This window comes from Phoca vitulina, unplaced genomic scaffold, assembly GCF_004348235.1.
Source record: "Phoca vitulina isolate PV1807 unplaced genomic scaffold, GSC_HSeal_1.0 scaffold58, whole genome shotgun sequence".
In the NCBI taxonomy this organism is placed as follows: domain Eukaryota; kingdom Metazoa; phylum Chordata; class Mammalia; order Carnivora; family Phocidae; genus Phoca; species Phoca vitulina.
The window spans coordinates 1,005,906-1,019,928 of record NW_022589761.1 but is presented as its reverse complement, the minus strand read 5'-3'; the positions used below and the strand labels follow the sequence as shown (position 1 = coordinate 1,019,928).

General features: G+C 53.1%; 1 protein-coding gene across 2 annotated transcripts; it reads right to left on the bottom strand.

Moving 5' to 3' along the window:
- Positions 1–415: 415 nt before the first annotated feature.
- Positions 416–12,793, bottom strand: POP4 (POP4 homolog, ribonuclease P/MRP subunit). 2 transcript variants are annotated; one of them, XM_032390564.1, is made up of 7 exons: positions 12,579–12,793; positions 10,321–10,373; positions 8,498–8,721; positions 6,985–7,062; positions 6,758–6,819; positions 5,047–5,148; positions 416–4,077 (listed from the first exon to the last, which is right to left on the bottom strand). In XM_032390564.1, exons 1-7 carry the CDS (start codon positions 12,583–12,585, stop codon positions 3,941–3,943), a joined length of 663 nt encoding a protein of 220 aa, XP_032246455.1. In that variant the 5' UTR covers positions 12,586–12,793; the 3' UTR covers positions 416–3,940. The 2 variants fall into 2 exon arrangements, with proteins under 2 accessions (XP_032246455.1, XP_032246456.1); XM_032390565.1 differs by lacking the exon at positions 10,321–10,373.
- Positions 12,794–14,023: the final 1,230 nt, after the last annotated feature.

Genomic DNA, 14,023 nt, shown 5'->3' with positions numbered 1-14,023 from the left:
GGATGGGGAGCAGCAGGGCTGCCAACACTATCTTCTGAGTCAAGTGTGCTGGAAGTTGTGGGTGAGACCAGCTAAGCGGAAAGGTGAGGAGTCCAAGGACGGAGTTCAGGGCATTCCAACATTTAGAAGATTGGAAGAGGAGGAGGATCCATGAAAGGACAGAGAGGGAGTGGCCAGGAGGCAGGGGACAGTCAGGGGTGTGCGGACACAGAGGTGCCTCAGGAGGGAGGGCATGGTTAACTGTCACCCTGAGAAGCCCCCTGAGATGTGGAGATGGGGAACCGTGCCCTGGCTTTGGAAGTGCAGTTCAGCTGAGCAAGATTGCTCCGTGGAGTGGTGGGGGCAAAATGGGCATGCTCCCCACTTCCTCCCCTCACCCCACTCCAGCCCCCCGGCCCAGCCCATCCTGCCCCATCCTCGTCTGTCCCGTCTCAACGTGAGTCATGCAGCGACCCGGGATTTAGGTCCATCTTCCTCCCTGGCCACCCTCTCCTCACCCAGAGCTTGGTCTGAGGGCCCAGGCCAGCAAGTGTCGTGTGTGCAGGTGCTCGAAGGGGAGGCCAGGACACAGTATGGCTGAACCCCACCGGGGGCCCTACCCATGCTGGAGCCCTGCTGGGGATGCCGGCCCCCACACTCCTCTGTGCAGCCCGTCCTTGCGTCTGTCTACTTAGCAACGCTCGTCCTTCACAGCTCAGGAAAAATTACCAAGAATGTTATTGACTCTAATTTTAATTTGTCTAGCACTCTTGTTAATGATGTCTATTTAAGACATCCATTAAAGGCCCACGAGGTTAATTAAATGGACAATTCCAATACAGTTCTATTAGAACCCCCTATTAAATTAATATTATAGACATTTAACAGATGTCTTAATTAGGCATTATAGCTAAGAAATGCAAACTAAATTAAAACCAAAGCCATTGTCCAGAAAGAAAGCTTTTTACCATAATTTATGGCTTGTGGGGGGAATGTTCATGTTTACTCTTCAGAACCCGAGAGATCTGTCATCTGACAATCTTTTTCCAGCATCCGGAAAACACCATCCCGAGAGTCCCAAATCTTCTATCACAGTCCAGACGTCAGAGCTGGAAGACACTTTAGACACCATCCGGAGTCCACGATCCTCACACTTCAGTGATGGAGGAGGCAGCTGGGGTCTGAGAGACCCACGAAGCTGTCTGGGCCCTGCCCCTGGAGTCTGACTGTAGCCCAGGAGCTGGCTGCTTTTAACAGGTGTCCTGCTGACCCCGATGCAGACGCAGGAAGTTCCAGGATCCCCCTTCAGGAAACCCTCATCTGGTCTCATGGCCCCACTTGCCAGATGGTGACACGGAGGTCCCCAAAGACATCAGTACTGGGCGAATGGGTCAGCAGGATTCCACACCTTGCCCCGTGGCTTACAACTTCTCTAGCACCTCTCTCCTCCCACTGAACCGGGCAGAACCTGACGCACCTCCTATGGGTTTGGGACCGGTGGCCAGAGCCCCCTCACCCCTTCCCACCTTCCTTCCTGCTGGCCCCGGGTCTCATGGGCAGGTGATGTCCTGGGGCCTCCATGACTGCCCTGCCGGCCTGGTCCTGAGCCTGTGTCACTCTTCACATCCCACAGCTGCCTGGATTGAGCCCCCTCCTCCAGGGAGCCTCCCTGTCCGCCCTGCCACCTGTGCATGCGTTTCTTCCCCCACCACTGTGCCTGGCCCCACTGGGAGGGTGAGAGAGGAGCTCAGTGGTTTGCAGAAGTGGAAGGGAAGCTGGCGATGGAGGGGCGGCTGGACCTAAGTTCCTGTCTGAGCCAGTCCTGGAACCCAGGGGTGAGGGGAGTTCAGGGTCCAGCAGCTGCGCTGGCTGAACCGGCTAGTGGCACAAGCACCCTGAGCAGGGGTGCGGGCAGGCCAGGCCAGGGTCTGAGGATGGGAGCCAGGGTGGGTACTGCAGCCTTTCTGAGGGGCTCCAATAGGGGGCTCCTGTTCTGGGTGGGGCAGCTCCACGGCTATCATGGACTGAATTACGTCCCCACAAATTCCTGTCAAAGTCCTCATTCCCAACGTGACTGCACTGAGAAAAAGAGAAAAAGGTGAAATGAGGTGATAAAGGTGGAGCCGTATCCCATAGGACTGGTGTCCTAATAAGAAGAGGAAGAGACAACAGATCTCTCTCTCTCCCCGCAGGTGTGCACCGAGGAAGGCCACATGAGGACACAGCAAGAAGGTGGCCAAGGACAGAGCACTCACCAGACCCCAACCTTGAGGGCACCTTAATCTTGGACTTCCAGCCTCTGGAGCGGTGCAGAAGAATGTTCTGTTGTTTACACTGCCCATCTGCAGAGTTTTGTTACGGCAGCCCAAGCTAACACAGTGGCCATGACCCGTGCCATCCCTCACCTTCCCCTCCAGGTGCTTCATCCTTTTCTTCCCCTGGAGAGGCTCCGGCCTGTCCTCTGTGGGCCCTGCACTAAGGTCCGGTCCTCCACACACAGACTCGGCTCTAGGGAATATAAAGGGCCCTCGGGTGCACTCACTTCTTAGAGAACAGTGGGTCCCTGGGCTGCTGTCTCCTGGCCCTGGGGATCCTGAGTCTCGTCCCGAGGTGGTCACCACTCTGCTGCTCCACGGGCCTCTCTGGTTTCTCCGCTGCGTGGACTGACACATGAGGCTGGTGTAGCTGTGTCTCCCACAGGCCCACACCTCCAAGGCCACAGCTGTACTGGGGTCCTGCTCCCGGGGCAGTGGAGGTGGGAGACTGGACTGCAAGCTACCACAGCGCCCCCCACCCACCGGCCCTGTGCCACAGCTGGGGCCTCAGCCCGGTTCTGGGGAGCAGCTAGTGCAGCTTCATCGGGACGCTCCCTGGGGGCCAGTGTCCTGCCTGGCCTGGGCCCTCGGGGGACGGCACGGTCCTCAGGGCACAGGACCCGGTGGCCCCCGGGTGGGCTGTGGGGACAACAGGGCATCCTGGAAACAGGCAGGACAGTGGTGAGTGTTCTTTGTCAAGTGTCCATGGGGAAGGGGGGAGAGAAGGCTACTAAGGCAACAGCCATTCACACGGAAACTGGAGTCTGCGCCATGAAACACCGATTTCACAAGCCACGTGGCACCAACAATTCCGGAAAGCAGCTGCATGTTTACACGCTGGCCGCCTTTTCCCTTACAGGGCAGTGGGCACGAGCAGAGTACTTGAGGGAGTCGTAGCACCCAGGCCGTTACCCGCGTGGCACATTCGGATGCTCCGTGGAAGGCAGGGACCTCCTCAGCGGAGCCCAGGTGACCACGTTACACATGTAGAGCAGGGTCTTCTCATCCCTGTGGTCAAAAGCATGGCTCTGCAGTCAGACCATGGGGGTCAAATCGCAGCTCAATGCTCTCAGGTGGCGAGGCCCTGGCCAAGCGAGCACGGAGGCTGAGTCCGTTTTGGCAAAACCAGGCCATCAGAGCACAGGGCTCAGCAGCTGGGCCAGCTGCCCTGTCCCGGGTGGTGCTGGGACCTGCGACCTGCAGCACAGGGACTGATGGCGGCAGCGGGAGCGCATCTGAGCCGACCCTGGACCTGACAAGCCACGGACCCCACACGGACGGGCGCACCCCGAGCCTCGGGGAGGCGCAATGGCCCCGAGTGAGGCCTTCCTGCTCTCCCGTCAGAGTCGGAGTTCACGTTCCCTCCCCAGGGCCTTTCTCCTCCAGTGCGGGGGCCCAGCGGGTCACACGGACAAAGCCAAGTGACCGGCACCGCTGCTTCTCCTGGAGCAAAAGAAAAAGCTCAGGGATTTGTTTATGTTTTATGATTACATAAACAACGGATTCATCACAGAACACTCAGGAGACACAGAAAAGGATGAAAAATAAAAACCTAATCATGCCACCAGTCAGGTCAACCTGTGCTTATCCTGCCAGGCTTTTCTCTCAATGACCTTGGGGTCACAATCGTCTCTGCAGCAAAGACCTCACAGGTCAACTGTCCCCTTTGTTTTGAATTTCTTGGCAGATCGCTCACTTGACCGCAGCCGGAATTTGCTTCCATAAATGTAGGAAATGAAGCCATCGATTTCCACTGTGAACACACAGTTTAGCTTGGGGACAACTGAAAAACAAACAAACAAACAAACAAACAGGAGGAAAAAGGACAAGGAAAAAAAATCCTGACAGTTAAGTTCACGTTGATGCACAATACTATTCCTAAAATGTCTGTATTAAAATGTAAGCTAATAAGAAATGGAGAGTCCACAAAGCTTAGCAGCACCAGGATTATACGGCTCTATTTTGCCATAAGACCGATTTATTCAGATTTTAAATATAACTCAACACCTAATTTTCAGGGTCAAAGGCTCTAAACCAAACTCCCAGAAAAAGTGCTAGAAGCAGGTCTTCCCACATAATTTTCAGATGGACTCATGGCTTTATGCTCAGTGACGACACATAGACACCACTTTCTGAGGTTTAAAATGAGACAAGAATAAACAGGGAAGCGGAAGGAAGCAAAGAGAAAAATCAAGCTCCAAAATTAAAGGAACCAAAACCTCCCACTGGTTTCACAATCTCAGATTTGTGGGCAAGGGGTGTGGAAATCTCAACAGCCCGGCTGCGTACGCTTGTCTCTGCTAGAACAACGAGCTCTGGCACACCTGGTGGGTGAGCCTGCACTTGCCTTCCCGGAACCCAAAGGGTCACCAGAAAGGGCAAGATCCTGGAACTCCAGGGACGGGCACTACCCTAGCTCCCCTCACGGTCTGCTTAGCTCCGCTCCTCCGGCGGGCGGCAGCTCTGGGGCAGGGGAGGGTCTCAGGCATGGAAACAGACCCACATATCTGGAAGCAAGCCAGGCAGCCCTTCCTCCCGGCGCATCTGGCTGCGGCTGCTGCCTGGGCTCCAAGATGCCCTGGGGAGAGCCATGAGGGCAGGGGGTGCGCTCGCCAGGCGTGCAATGCACGGTCAGCAGGTATCTGCAATCTGTGCTGACGTGCGAGGCCAAACCGACCCGCTGAAGCCACGGGGAAAGGGCTGACGAAGCCGGGTGGGCCACAGGCCACAACACCCTGAGATAGTTACATACCTTTCAGGCGGTCTTCTTTGGTGAGGATTTTGAAAACGTGCTTTGTTTCCTGTAGGAGGATTCCTGTAACACCCACATAGGAGGGGCATTTGGACTTTGTGACTGCAAAGGAAAAGGGCATTCAAGGCCTCAGCCTCGGTGGTGCTGGGGAGCCACAAGCAGCTAGGTGGGGGCGGTGGGGAGTGGGGGGCTCCTCAGGCGGACGGGGACCAAGCTGGATGAGAAGCCCGGGTCCCAATCCCCTGCCTATGGCTCTACAGTCTCTGGGCTGCTTCGACAAGGTGTCCTTTGGAGGGCCTGCAGCCATGGGCGTCTTGGGAGGTCACGTGTGTGTCCAGCACCACCAAGAGCCACAGCTTGCTGGGACGGGGCCAGGTGTCACTGATGGGATCTGAAGGAGCACCTGTCCATCACGGCCTTCCCATGACGTCCCAAACTCCGGCCAGCATGGAATCATGCTGCGGGCCGTGGGGCGGTGAGTGAGGCGACCCACTACCCCAGGCAGCTGGCCCCTCAGCTCTGCTGACCCACGTCCCAGCGTAACCTGCAGCCGCGCACTGAGCACCTTCTACGTGCCTGGCGCTGTCCAGGGTCGGTGCCGGGCACGGGAGGGAACAGGACCGTTCTAGGTTCTGCTCTCAAGGAGCTGATGCTCTAACGGTAGGAGGGAAATGTGTACCACGTCAGACAACTGCATTTTCTGATAGTGGTAACTGTTATGAAGAAAAAACAGAAGGTAATGGGGAGGAGGGTCACCCGTAGGCCCTCAGAGGGAGTGACATCTGAGTAGGGACCTGAATACTGAGAAGCAGTCAGTCTGTGAACACACAGAACTCTGGGCAGAGGGAAGGAACAAATGCAAAAGCCCCGAGGTGGGGCCAAGCCTGGTGTGTGAGAAGCAGAAAGCAGGCCGATGTGGTTAGCCCTGGTGCTCGATAAAGTCAGAGAGGCCTTTTAGACCACAGTAAGGAAGCAGAAGACAAACATGGCCTGAATTTTGGTATAAAACCTTCCCTCTGGCTGCCTGGTTGGGGGAGAAGCAGTGTGTCAGCATGGAGAGGGTTAGGCAGCTTCTACAGGAACCCAGGGGAGACGGTGGTGGCTCGGATTCGGGTGCTAGGACATGCTGATGGATTGGTGCTGAGGCATCAGGGAAGAAGAAACACGATCCCACCCAGGTTTTGGGCCTGAACAACCAGGGTAAACACTGGTACCATGACCGGAGCTGGGGAACACCGGGGCAGGGGCTGAGGTGAGGAGGCCAGAGTTGTTGTGCGTATAGAAAAGTTGTGATGCCTCCTGGACATGTGGGTGGCTGTGTGCAGTGGCAGTTGGATGAATGAAGATGTTCATGGGAAGGTCTGCCCTGGAGACGTCACTGGGGGCTGAGAGTCCGTACTGAGACTGACAACTGCGGGGAGATGGATGAAAGGGACTTTCTGTTCAGGTCTGGGGGCACGTGCCACCAGCTGTGTGCCCCCTGGGAGAGCACTAGGGGTCCCTGTGTGGAAAGGGACACGAAGACCATTTAGAGTGTATTCAAAAAGTGGCCAGAACGGGCTCAGGTAGCTAGTCATCTCCCACCCTCAATGCTGGTGACCTGGAAATACCCACGTGACAAGGAGTGTGTCTAGCCCTGTGGCACAGGGCCACGCTGCCACCGAGTGACGGCGTGGGCATGCGGGGGACCATGTGCTCTTAGGCAAGGTACCTGAAACAAGAGCCCCGTGAAGATCTGCCTTTAACAGCTTGGCCTGAATCATCTGTGGCTGCCTAGGAAGGAAACAGAAGCCCTCAGTGTTGAGCACGATCAAGAGTTCTAAGGGCACACAAAGGTCTACATACTTCTGCAGCCAGCTGGCTCGGAAGGCTGCGTTTACAGTCATTGTAAGCCTTGAGTTCTGCCCCAGAGGGCAAGGGTTCAGACATGCAACTCACGTGTCTGGCTTGAGACCACCGCACAGGTCCCGGATGTATTGTTTCCAGAGTTCATGTAGAGGGAGAAAAAGACTGTACCTGTGGCAAAGTTAGAAGTAAAAAGTTAGGTGACATGAGCTTGGGACAAGAGCACAGAGCATGGCCTGATGCCAAGGACCCCGAGCTGGGTCACTGGGGACTGGCTGTGGATGCTAGTTCTAGACTGGATAACCCGACTGGCTACAATCAAGTGCTTCCCCCTCCTGAACCTCAGTTTCTGCTGCTAGAACCCTCTTGAGGCTTAAGGAGGGGAGGAAGGGGGTGCCCTCCTTTGCCCCTCCCTCCTTCCTGCTGGAAGATGCAGCCTGGACAGCTGGAGCTCCAGCAGACCCCTCAGACCAGGAGGCACCATGCACAGATGGTGGAGAAGCAGGGTGCTCCCAGGGCGGCACTGCTGAGTCTGTGCCACCAGCCCGGGGGCCGGGCGGGGGGGGGGGGCAGTGCTCATCTGGACTGCTTTCATGAAATAAAACTTCAGTCTTGCTTAACCACTGCTCTTTGAGGTCTTCTGCTACAAGAGCTGACCTGGTGAGGGGAGTAAACAGGAGTTGCTGGCTGCCAGGGACGTCCCCACATAAGGGAATAGGTCTGTCTGGAAGGTGAGTGAGCAAGTTGTGGGACACAGGGGAGGGCCAGGTGAGAGGACCTCAAAGGCTTTCCTCTGGGGTCATTATTACTGGTCCTCGTGCCTCATGGGGACGCTGTTACAGGGAACTGTTGGTCAGACCAAGGAGAACCTCAGGCTCAAACTCGAAGTGGGCTCCACTGGTGCAGACACCAGAGGACACCAGAGGAAACCTGGGCAGGCAGCCGCCCCTTCCTCCACCCAAAGCCCAGCTCTTTGTGCAAGCGAGGTAACGGAAAAAGCAACTGACTTTGTCCTGTGGGATGTGGGAGGCTATTTGGCTACAGATCTTGGAGCGAAGGTCTATAAACAGTCCGAAGACGAGCATATGCAGGAGCATGGCCAAGGAGGGATGATGCAGTGTCAGCTGGAGGGAGGCTCACGTCCTCCCACAGAGTGATGCCTCCTTTTCAGAAACTTCTGAAACACGTGGGCAGCATGCTCTTTGGCAATAAAACCCAGTGGATGATTCTGTCTAGTGCTATTAAAAGCTAGAAAGAGTATATATTAAGATACATCAGTTCCTCTTGTTGTAGGAAAACTGAAAGACAAACAGCCTGTTGCCATGGGTAACAGACTCACTTATGGTATGGGTCTCATTAGTTAAGGCTAGGACCGAAGCCAGACAGTAAAACAGCAAAAGCCTCACTGTGCCTTGCTTCAAAAGCCAAGTGCAAACCTAGCCTGAATTGGTAAAGGAAGGCTGCCCCCTTGTGGCAGAAGTGGGAGAGGCTCCCTTAGCTTCAGGGAAAAGGGGCTGCCAGCCCTGCTACTGGGCTTCCCAAATCCACACCCGCTCCAGGAAGATCCAGCTGCCTTAGGTAGAAAGGCAGGAAGGGCTTGGCATACCTCTGTTGCTCTGGCTTAATGTCAAAGAGGCGCAGCTCCCTCCTCTGCCTGGCGGAGAGGCCTTTGGATTTTTTTTTCTTCTCTTTTTGCTTCCGGCGAGTGGAGTACTCCAGGACCACAGCCTTGCGTTGCAGCTGGTCCTCACGGGCTTGCTGGCTCATGTGGGGCGTGCTGCGCTTCAGGAAGGCCCTCACGAAGGCCTCGGCCTGCTGGGCTCCCAGAAGCTGCATGGGGACAAGGCGGCATGGTGCCCACTGTTCTGGTGGGGGCAGCCCCCGACCCCAGGCCCTCCGACACACCGCAGATGGGATGCCTTCACTGACCCATCTGTGTCCCGACTGAGCCTCACACAGCCTCTCATCTGCTGAATGTGAGCCACCCACAGCTGTCCAGATGTGAAAGTCACACTCAAATACCAATTCGTGACTGCCGCACAAAACAGCCACGTCAAAGTCAACTTCCTACTCCACTTCTCTGAGGTTATTTTGACGAGGATTTAAAAAAAAAACCCAACCGTTTACATTAGGAAGAAAAGACTTCTCTGATCCTTGGCAGGGAGGAAAGCTTGAGAAATGTATGACAACAATATTTATTCAGTCGTGACCAGATGAGGGCAAGCTCAGAATAGAACCAAGCTATGGCCTCGAAGGAAATGATCCTAACACTTGGGAAAACGGTACCTCCTGGTGCCCCAGGGTGGGCCACGCCTTGGGGGGTAGGAATTTTACATGGTGCCCACGCTGCAATCCTCTTTACGTGCCTTTGGCCCCATGGACGTGTCATGGCTACTCACTAGGTCTGCTCCCACAGCACTTGGAGAAAGGAAGTAGCAGTGCATCTTAGCCTCCTGCGCTCACTCTCTCCCACATAGAGCAGAACAGCATTTGACCGTGACCTAGCACAGACTCCTAGGACATGTGGGCAAAAGAACTGTCCTGAGTGCAATTCTTGAGAGAACTCCGAACGTCACTGCCTCTCACGTTGGGACTTCCACCGTCTACTCCTCATTCAGCTGCCCATGTCCTAGGTCGGCCACAGCCCAGGCAGCACTGCCTGCCCAGGTCCTGCCTCTTGGGTGGGGATTTCCTGAACCCCTGTTGCGCTAACCAGGCTGCCAACCCCGTGAAGCTAATGTGTCAATAATCATGTTCTCCCTTATGGAGAAGCAGGGTGGCGAGGGTATGATGTGAGACACTCAATCTTCAAGACAGCTCACAGTAAGGATGGCAGTCAGCTTCCGCTTTGCACCTTTAGATACTAACTAAAGATTCATTGTCATCATTATTATTATTGTGACAGGACAATTATTTGCTTCTTTTAAATACCTACGTGGCTCTTCTTCATGAAGAAACCAAAAAAAGGTGTATCAGTCTTTTAAAATCTTGCTTTCATGTTAACTCCCTCATTAGGAGTCCCCAGTGGAGTTTCTGCCAAACTGACAAAGCATGTTCGCAGCATCCAGATATAATCCATAAATTCCACTGAGGAAATTGATCTGCCTGCCCTCTTCAAGAGTAAAGGGAGCAGAGTGACAAGGATAAATGACAGTGCTCACCAGGACAGGTTTCAGCTGGGCACAGCCCAGGGTCCCCTACACAGTGGGAGATGACACAGGAGCAAGAGGTCCCAGTTAACTGAACAAGGGAAAAAGAGGCCAGCATATGGAAATGGGCCATCAGAACAACAGATCTTGACTGAGCCTAACTCGTCTACTGGAAAGATGAGGAGTAAGATGTGGGAAGGACATCTAAAGCAGTACTAGGGTATCAAGCCATCTTTGTCATCACCTCTGCTGCTCCCAGACTTCCTGCCATGCATTGTACCTGAACGTCGAACTCTTTGGCCTCTTCCTGAGAAAAGGCATGGTAGACCACACCTGGGGGATTCAAACAAACAACAAGAAAAGATCAACTCAGTTTGGGTATGGCTATAAGACCCCCGACTTTTCTAACTATGAAACTAACTATGCTTATTTAGATATAGGAGAAGATGGGGGTGCTACAAAGAGCTCAGCCTTCTTGGATGCCTCTTATTATAGCCTCTGGCCGCCCGTCTTAGCAGTTCCAAGAGTGTGCTTTCAAACAGTGCTTCTTGGGGTGCCTGGGTGGCTCAGTCAGTTGAATGTCCAACTGTTGATTTCGGCTCAGGTCATGATCTCGGGGTCCTGGGATTGAGTCCTGTATCTGGCTCTGAGCTCTAGGGGAGTCTGCTTGAGAATCTCTCTCTCCCTCTGCCCCTCCCCTCTGAGGGCTCTCTCTCTCTCTCTCTCAATTAAATAAATCTTTAAAAAGAAATAAAAATAAAACAATGCTTCTCAAATATTAATTCATGTAGGAATCTCTAGGTTCTTATTAAAATGTAGATACTTGGGCCCCACTCCCAGATCCGGCATCTCTTTTTTTTTTTTCTTTAATTTATTCATTTGAGAGAGAGAGAGAGAGAGAAGAGAAAGCATATAGAAGTGGGGGGGGGGTGGTCAGAGAGACAGAGAAGGAGAAGCAGACTCCCCACTGAGCAGGGCGTCTGATGTGGGGCTCCATCCCAGGAACCTGGGACCATGACCTAAGCCGAAGGCAGATGCTTAACTCAATGAGCTACCCAGGCACCCCCGGATCCTGTATTTCTAACAAGTTTCAGATACTACTGCAGTTCAGTAGACCGTACTAGGAGTTGACTGGTTTAATATACCACAGGTTAGGAGCTTGAATAGTTGCTCTGTAAGTCTAATTAAGTAACTCATTTAAAAGTTATATGATAGAGCTTCCCAAGATGCAGATGGTTGGAGATACCACATTTTGTTGACTGTAAGATGTTTAAAAAAAAAAAAGATTTTTCACATTTTAATGTCTATGAAATTGAGGTGTATCATACAATAGATGGTGTTCTACACTGATAAAACACAGTAGGTCTTTCTTCAAGCTCAAAATATATATTGATCAATGTGGTTTCAACCTCTAAAAACTCCACGCTCCTGTTTCTTACTTCATTTGTGTGAAAAAGAAAAACATGGTTCTGGGGACAGAGTATGGGTATCAATGGAATAAGTATAAGACAAAGGCCTGGTTTAAGTGTCAAAAGACTCGAAAATCTGGTTTACAGGACACTCTGTAAATCCCACCCCAGCTCCCTTGTGCTTCCTTGAGTACATTTGAACAAGTAAACCAAAGTGTTTGTATTATACAATATACACAGTATATTATATTATATACAGAGTCTGATTCTCCTTCAAATGCAAGAATGGCACTAAAACCTGTTTCTAAAGAGCAAACCCAGGAATGACTTTGCTTCAACTGTCACAGGTGCTTCGATTAGACTTGAAAGTCTTTTCTGGAACAATACCCATCTAACAGTTATTGAGCACTCATTACTTGCCATGCACCTGGCTAAAAGCTACACATTTTATCTCATTATTTTTCTGAACAATCCTTTAAAGTAGGTATTATCCTATAATGCACATGAGAAAACTGAAGCTCAGATATACTGAGACACATAACTTGATCCCAGAAATAGGGAGTGGCAGAGGTGGAAATGAACATACTGGTCCAAAGACCACTTTTACTGCGTCTACACTCCCCTGCTTATAACTGCCCTGGGTGCTTGCTCCCCTCCTTGGCACAGCTATTCCCCGCTCAACTCCCAAAGTCCTGGGTTACGATACCATTCCTCAGCACGCTCCCAGCGCTTTCCACCAGACAAGGGTCCTTCCCGGAAGAGCAGGCTGGGCAAGAACCACTATGAGTACCTCACAGAAGGGTAAACCAGGTCGTGGAGAGGATCGGGGCCTTAACCACTGTCACCAGGTGGCAGGTAGCGGCCAAGTCGGCCCCAGGCCTTGGGCCCTCCTTTAGCACACTAAGCAGGCCCCTTGGGGACCTGTCGCCAGCTCTGACATCCACCTCTAGCTCAGAGACTGAGCCAGGCCAACCGGGACTCTGGGCCTCGGTTTCACTTATGTAAGGCGGGACATTCCCCTAGCAGTTTCATTCGGTCTCCGCTGCGAGCCCGTTCACCTACCAGCACCAAGTTCCCGACCCTTTACATCCCACCCCTCCCCAGCTTAGAGGCCTTCAACCTCGCTTACTCTTCATCCTCGGCCGCTTCCGGTGCGCTCTGGTGACGTTTTCTGCGGGCGTCCCTGTCTTCACTGTCTTCAGCAGCCCTCAGCCATCAGAACTCCTCTTGTCAAAGTTTGGGCTGGAGCGACTTCTTGTGCCCGAGCTCGCGCTCCACGCCAAGTCGCCAGACCAAGATGCTCCAACTCTCAGCCGGGGTCGCAAGCGCGCGGGCTCGCGAATGACGTCACCTGTGACGTCAATGACGGGCGCCGACTTACGGTAGCGCATGCGCCTTGAGGGCTGCCCCGCTGCGCCCAGAGGCCCTGCTAGACCTGAGGTTGTCTCTGCTTCGTGGGGCTCTCTCAGCTCGCGTGTACTGTAGGTGGGGGGGAAGGCCAGAAGCCGTGGGGTTGCGGTTAGGGCGTGTGGACTGCTTGTGAAGAGCTGGAGTAGAGCGGGGCGAGCCGACCTGAAGAGGACCACGGGGACCTAGGGTATCAGGGGAGGACAGAAAGGGGTCGCGGATGGTGGGAATGAGGTACGTGGGGTCTCTCATCGGCCTTCTCTACGGATTAGCCGAGGCACTGAAGTTGGGATAGACGGCTTACGCTCCAGTTTTGCCCTGCTGCTAAACTAGCTGTGTGACCTCGCTTAAGGCACTTCCCATCACCGGACCTCCCTTTTCCCATCAGCTGTGAGTGGGTTGGGCCTGATAGTCTGAACGTTTTCTTGAGACCCAGAATGTTAGTTTCTGTCCGGAAGTTAAAAGGCAAGGAAGTGATGCTCATCGTTCTGGGGGAGGGTCCAAGAATTGTGGCTGGAAGGCCTGGTGCAGACCTCTCACAAGTGACCCGGTGTGCAGCACTGCACAGCCTTCATTTCTGCGGAGTGCGGTTCAGGAGAGCAGTTTAGCCCCTCCACTTCAGGTCAGTGGGTCTCAACTTCCAGTAAGGTATAAAGCCCTTTTCAGGGAACAAAAATTCTCTAGGAACCCTGAGGTTTTATGTACACAGATCCCAGTTTGGGAAATATTGTTTTAATTGTTTTTGGGTGGTGTCCTTGTGCCATTTTGATCTTAAACATAGGACTGCAGGCCTGAACTTCAGTGGCTGTAATGTGGCTTGTCCTGCTGAACGTGAACCTTGTATGTATATTACCATCAAAGTGGAATTACAACATTTAAATGTATTGCGCTTCAAGATGCCTGAGAATAGTTAGGAGTCTATGAGAGTAAGCTTGAGAAACTGCTCTTGGGGATTCATACCATGTGAACTACCAAATGTGAATTTTAAAATAGCAGCATGAGACAGCAGAAGATAGTAAGAGCCAATTTCAGTGCTATAGTCTCAAGGGGGCCCTTTTGAGCAGGACCTTTGTGATTATGGTGACAAGGGAGAAGGCAGACTTCGGTCTTTGAGAGCTTCTTTCTTAGGGTTGTTAGGACTCTTTATCTCCCAATTGACCCCTTCTG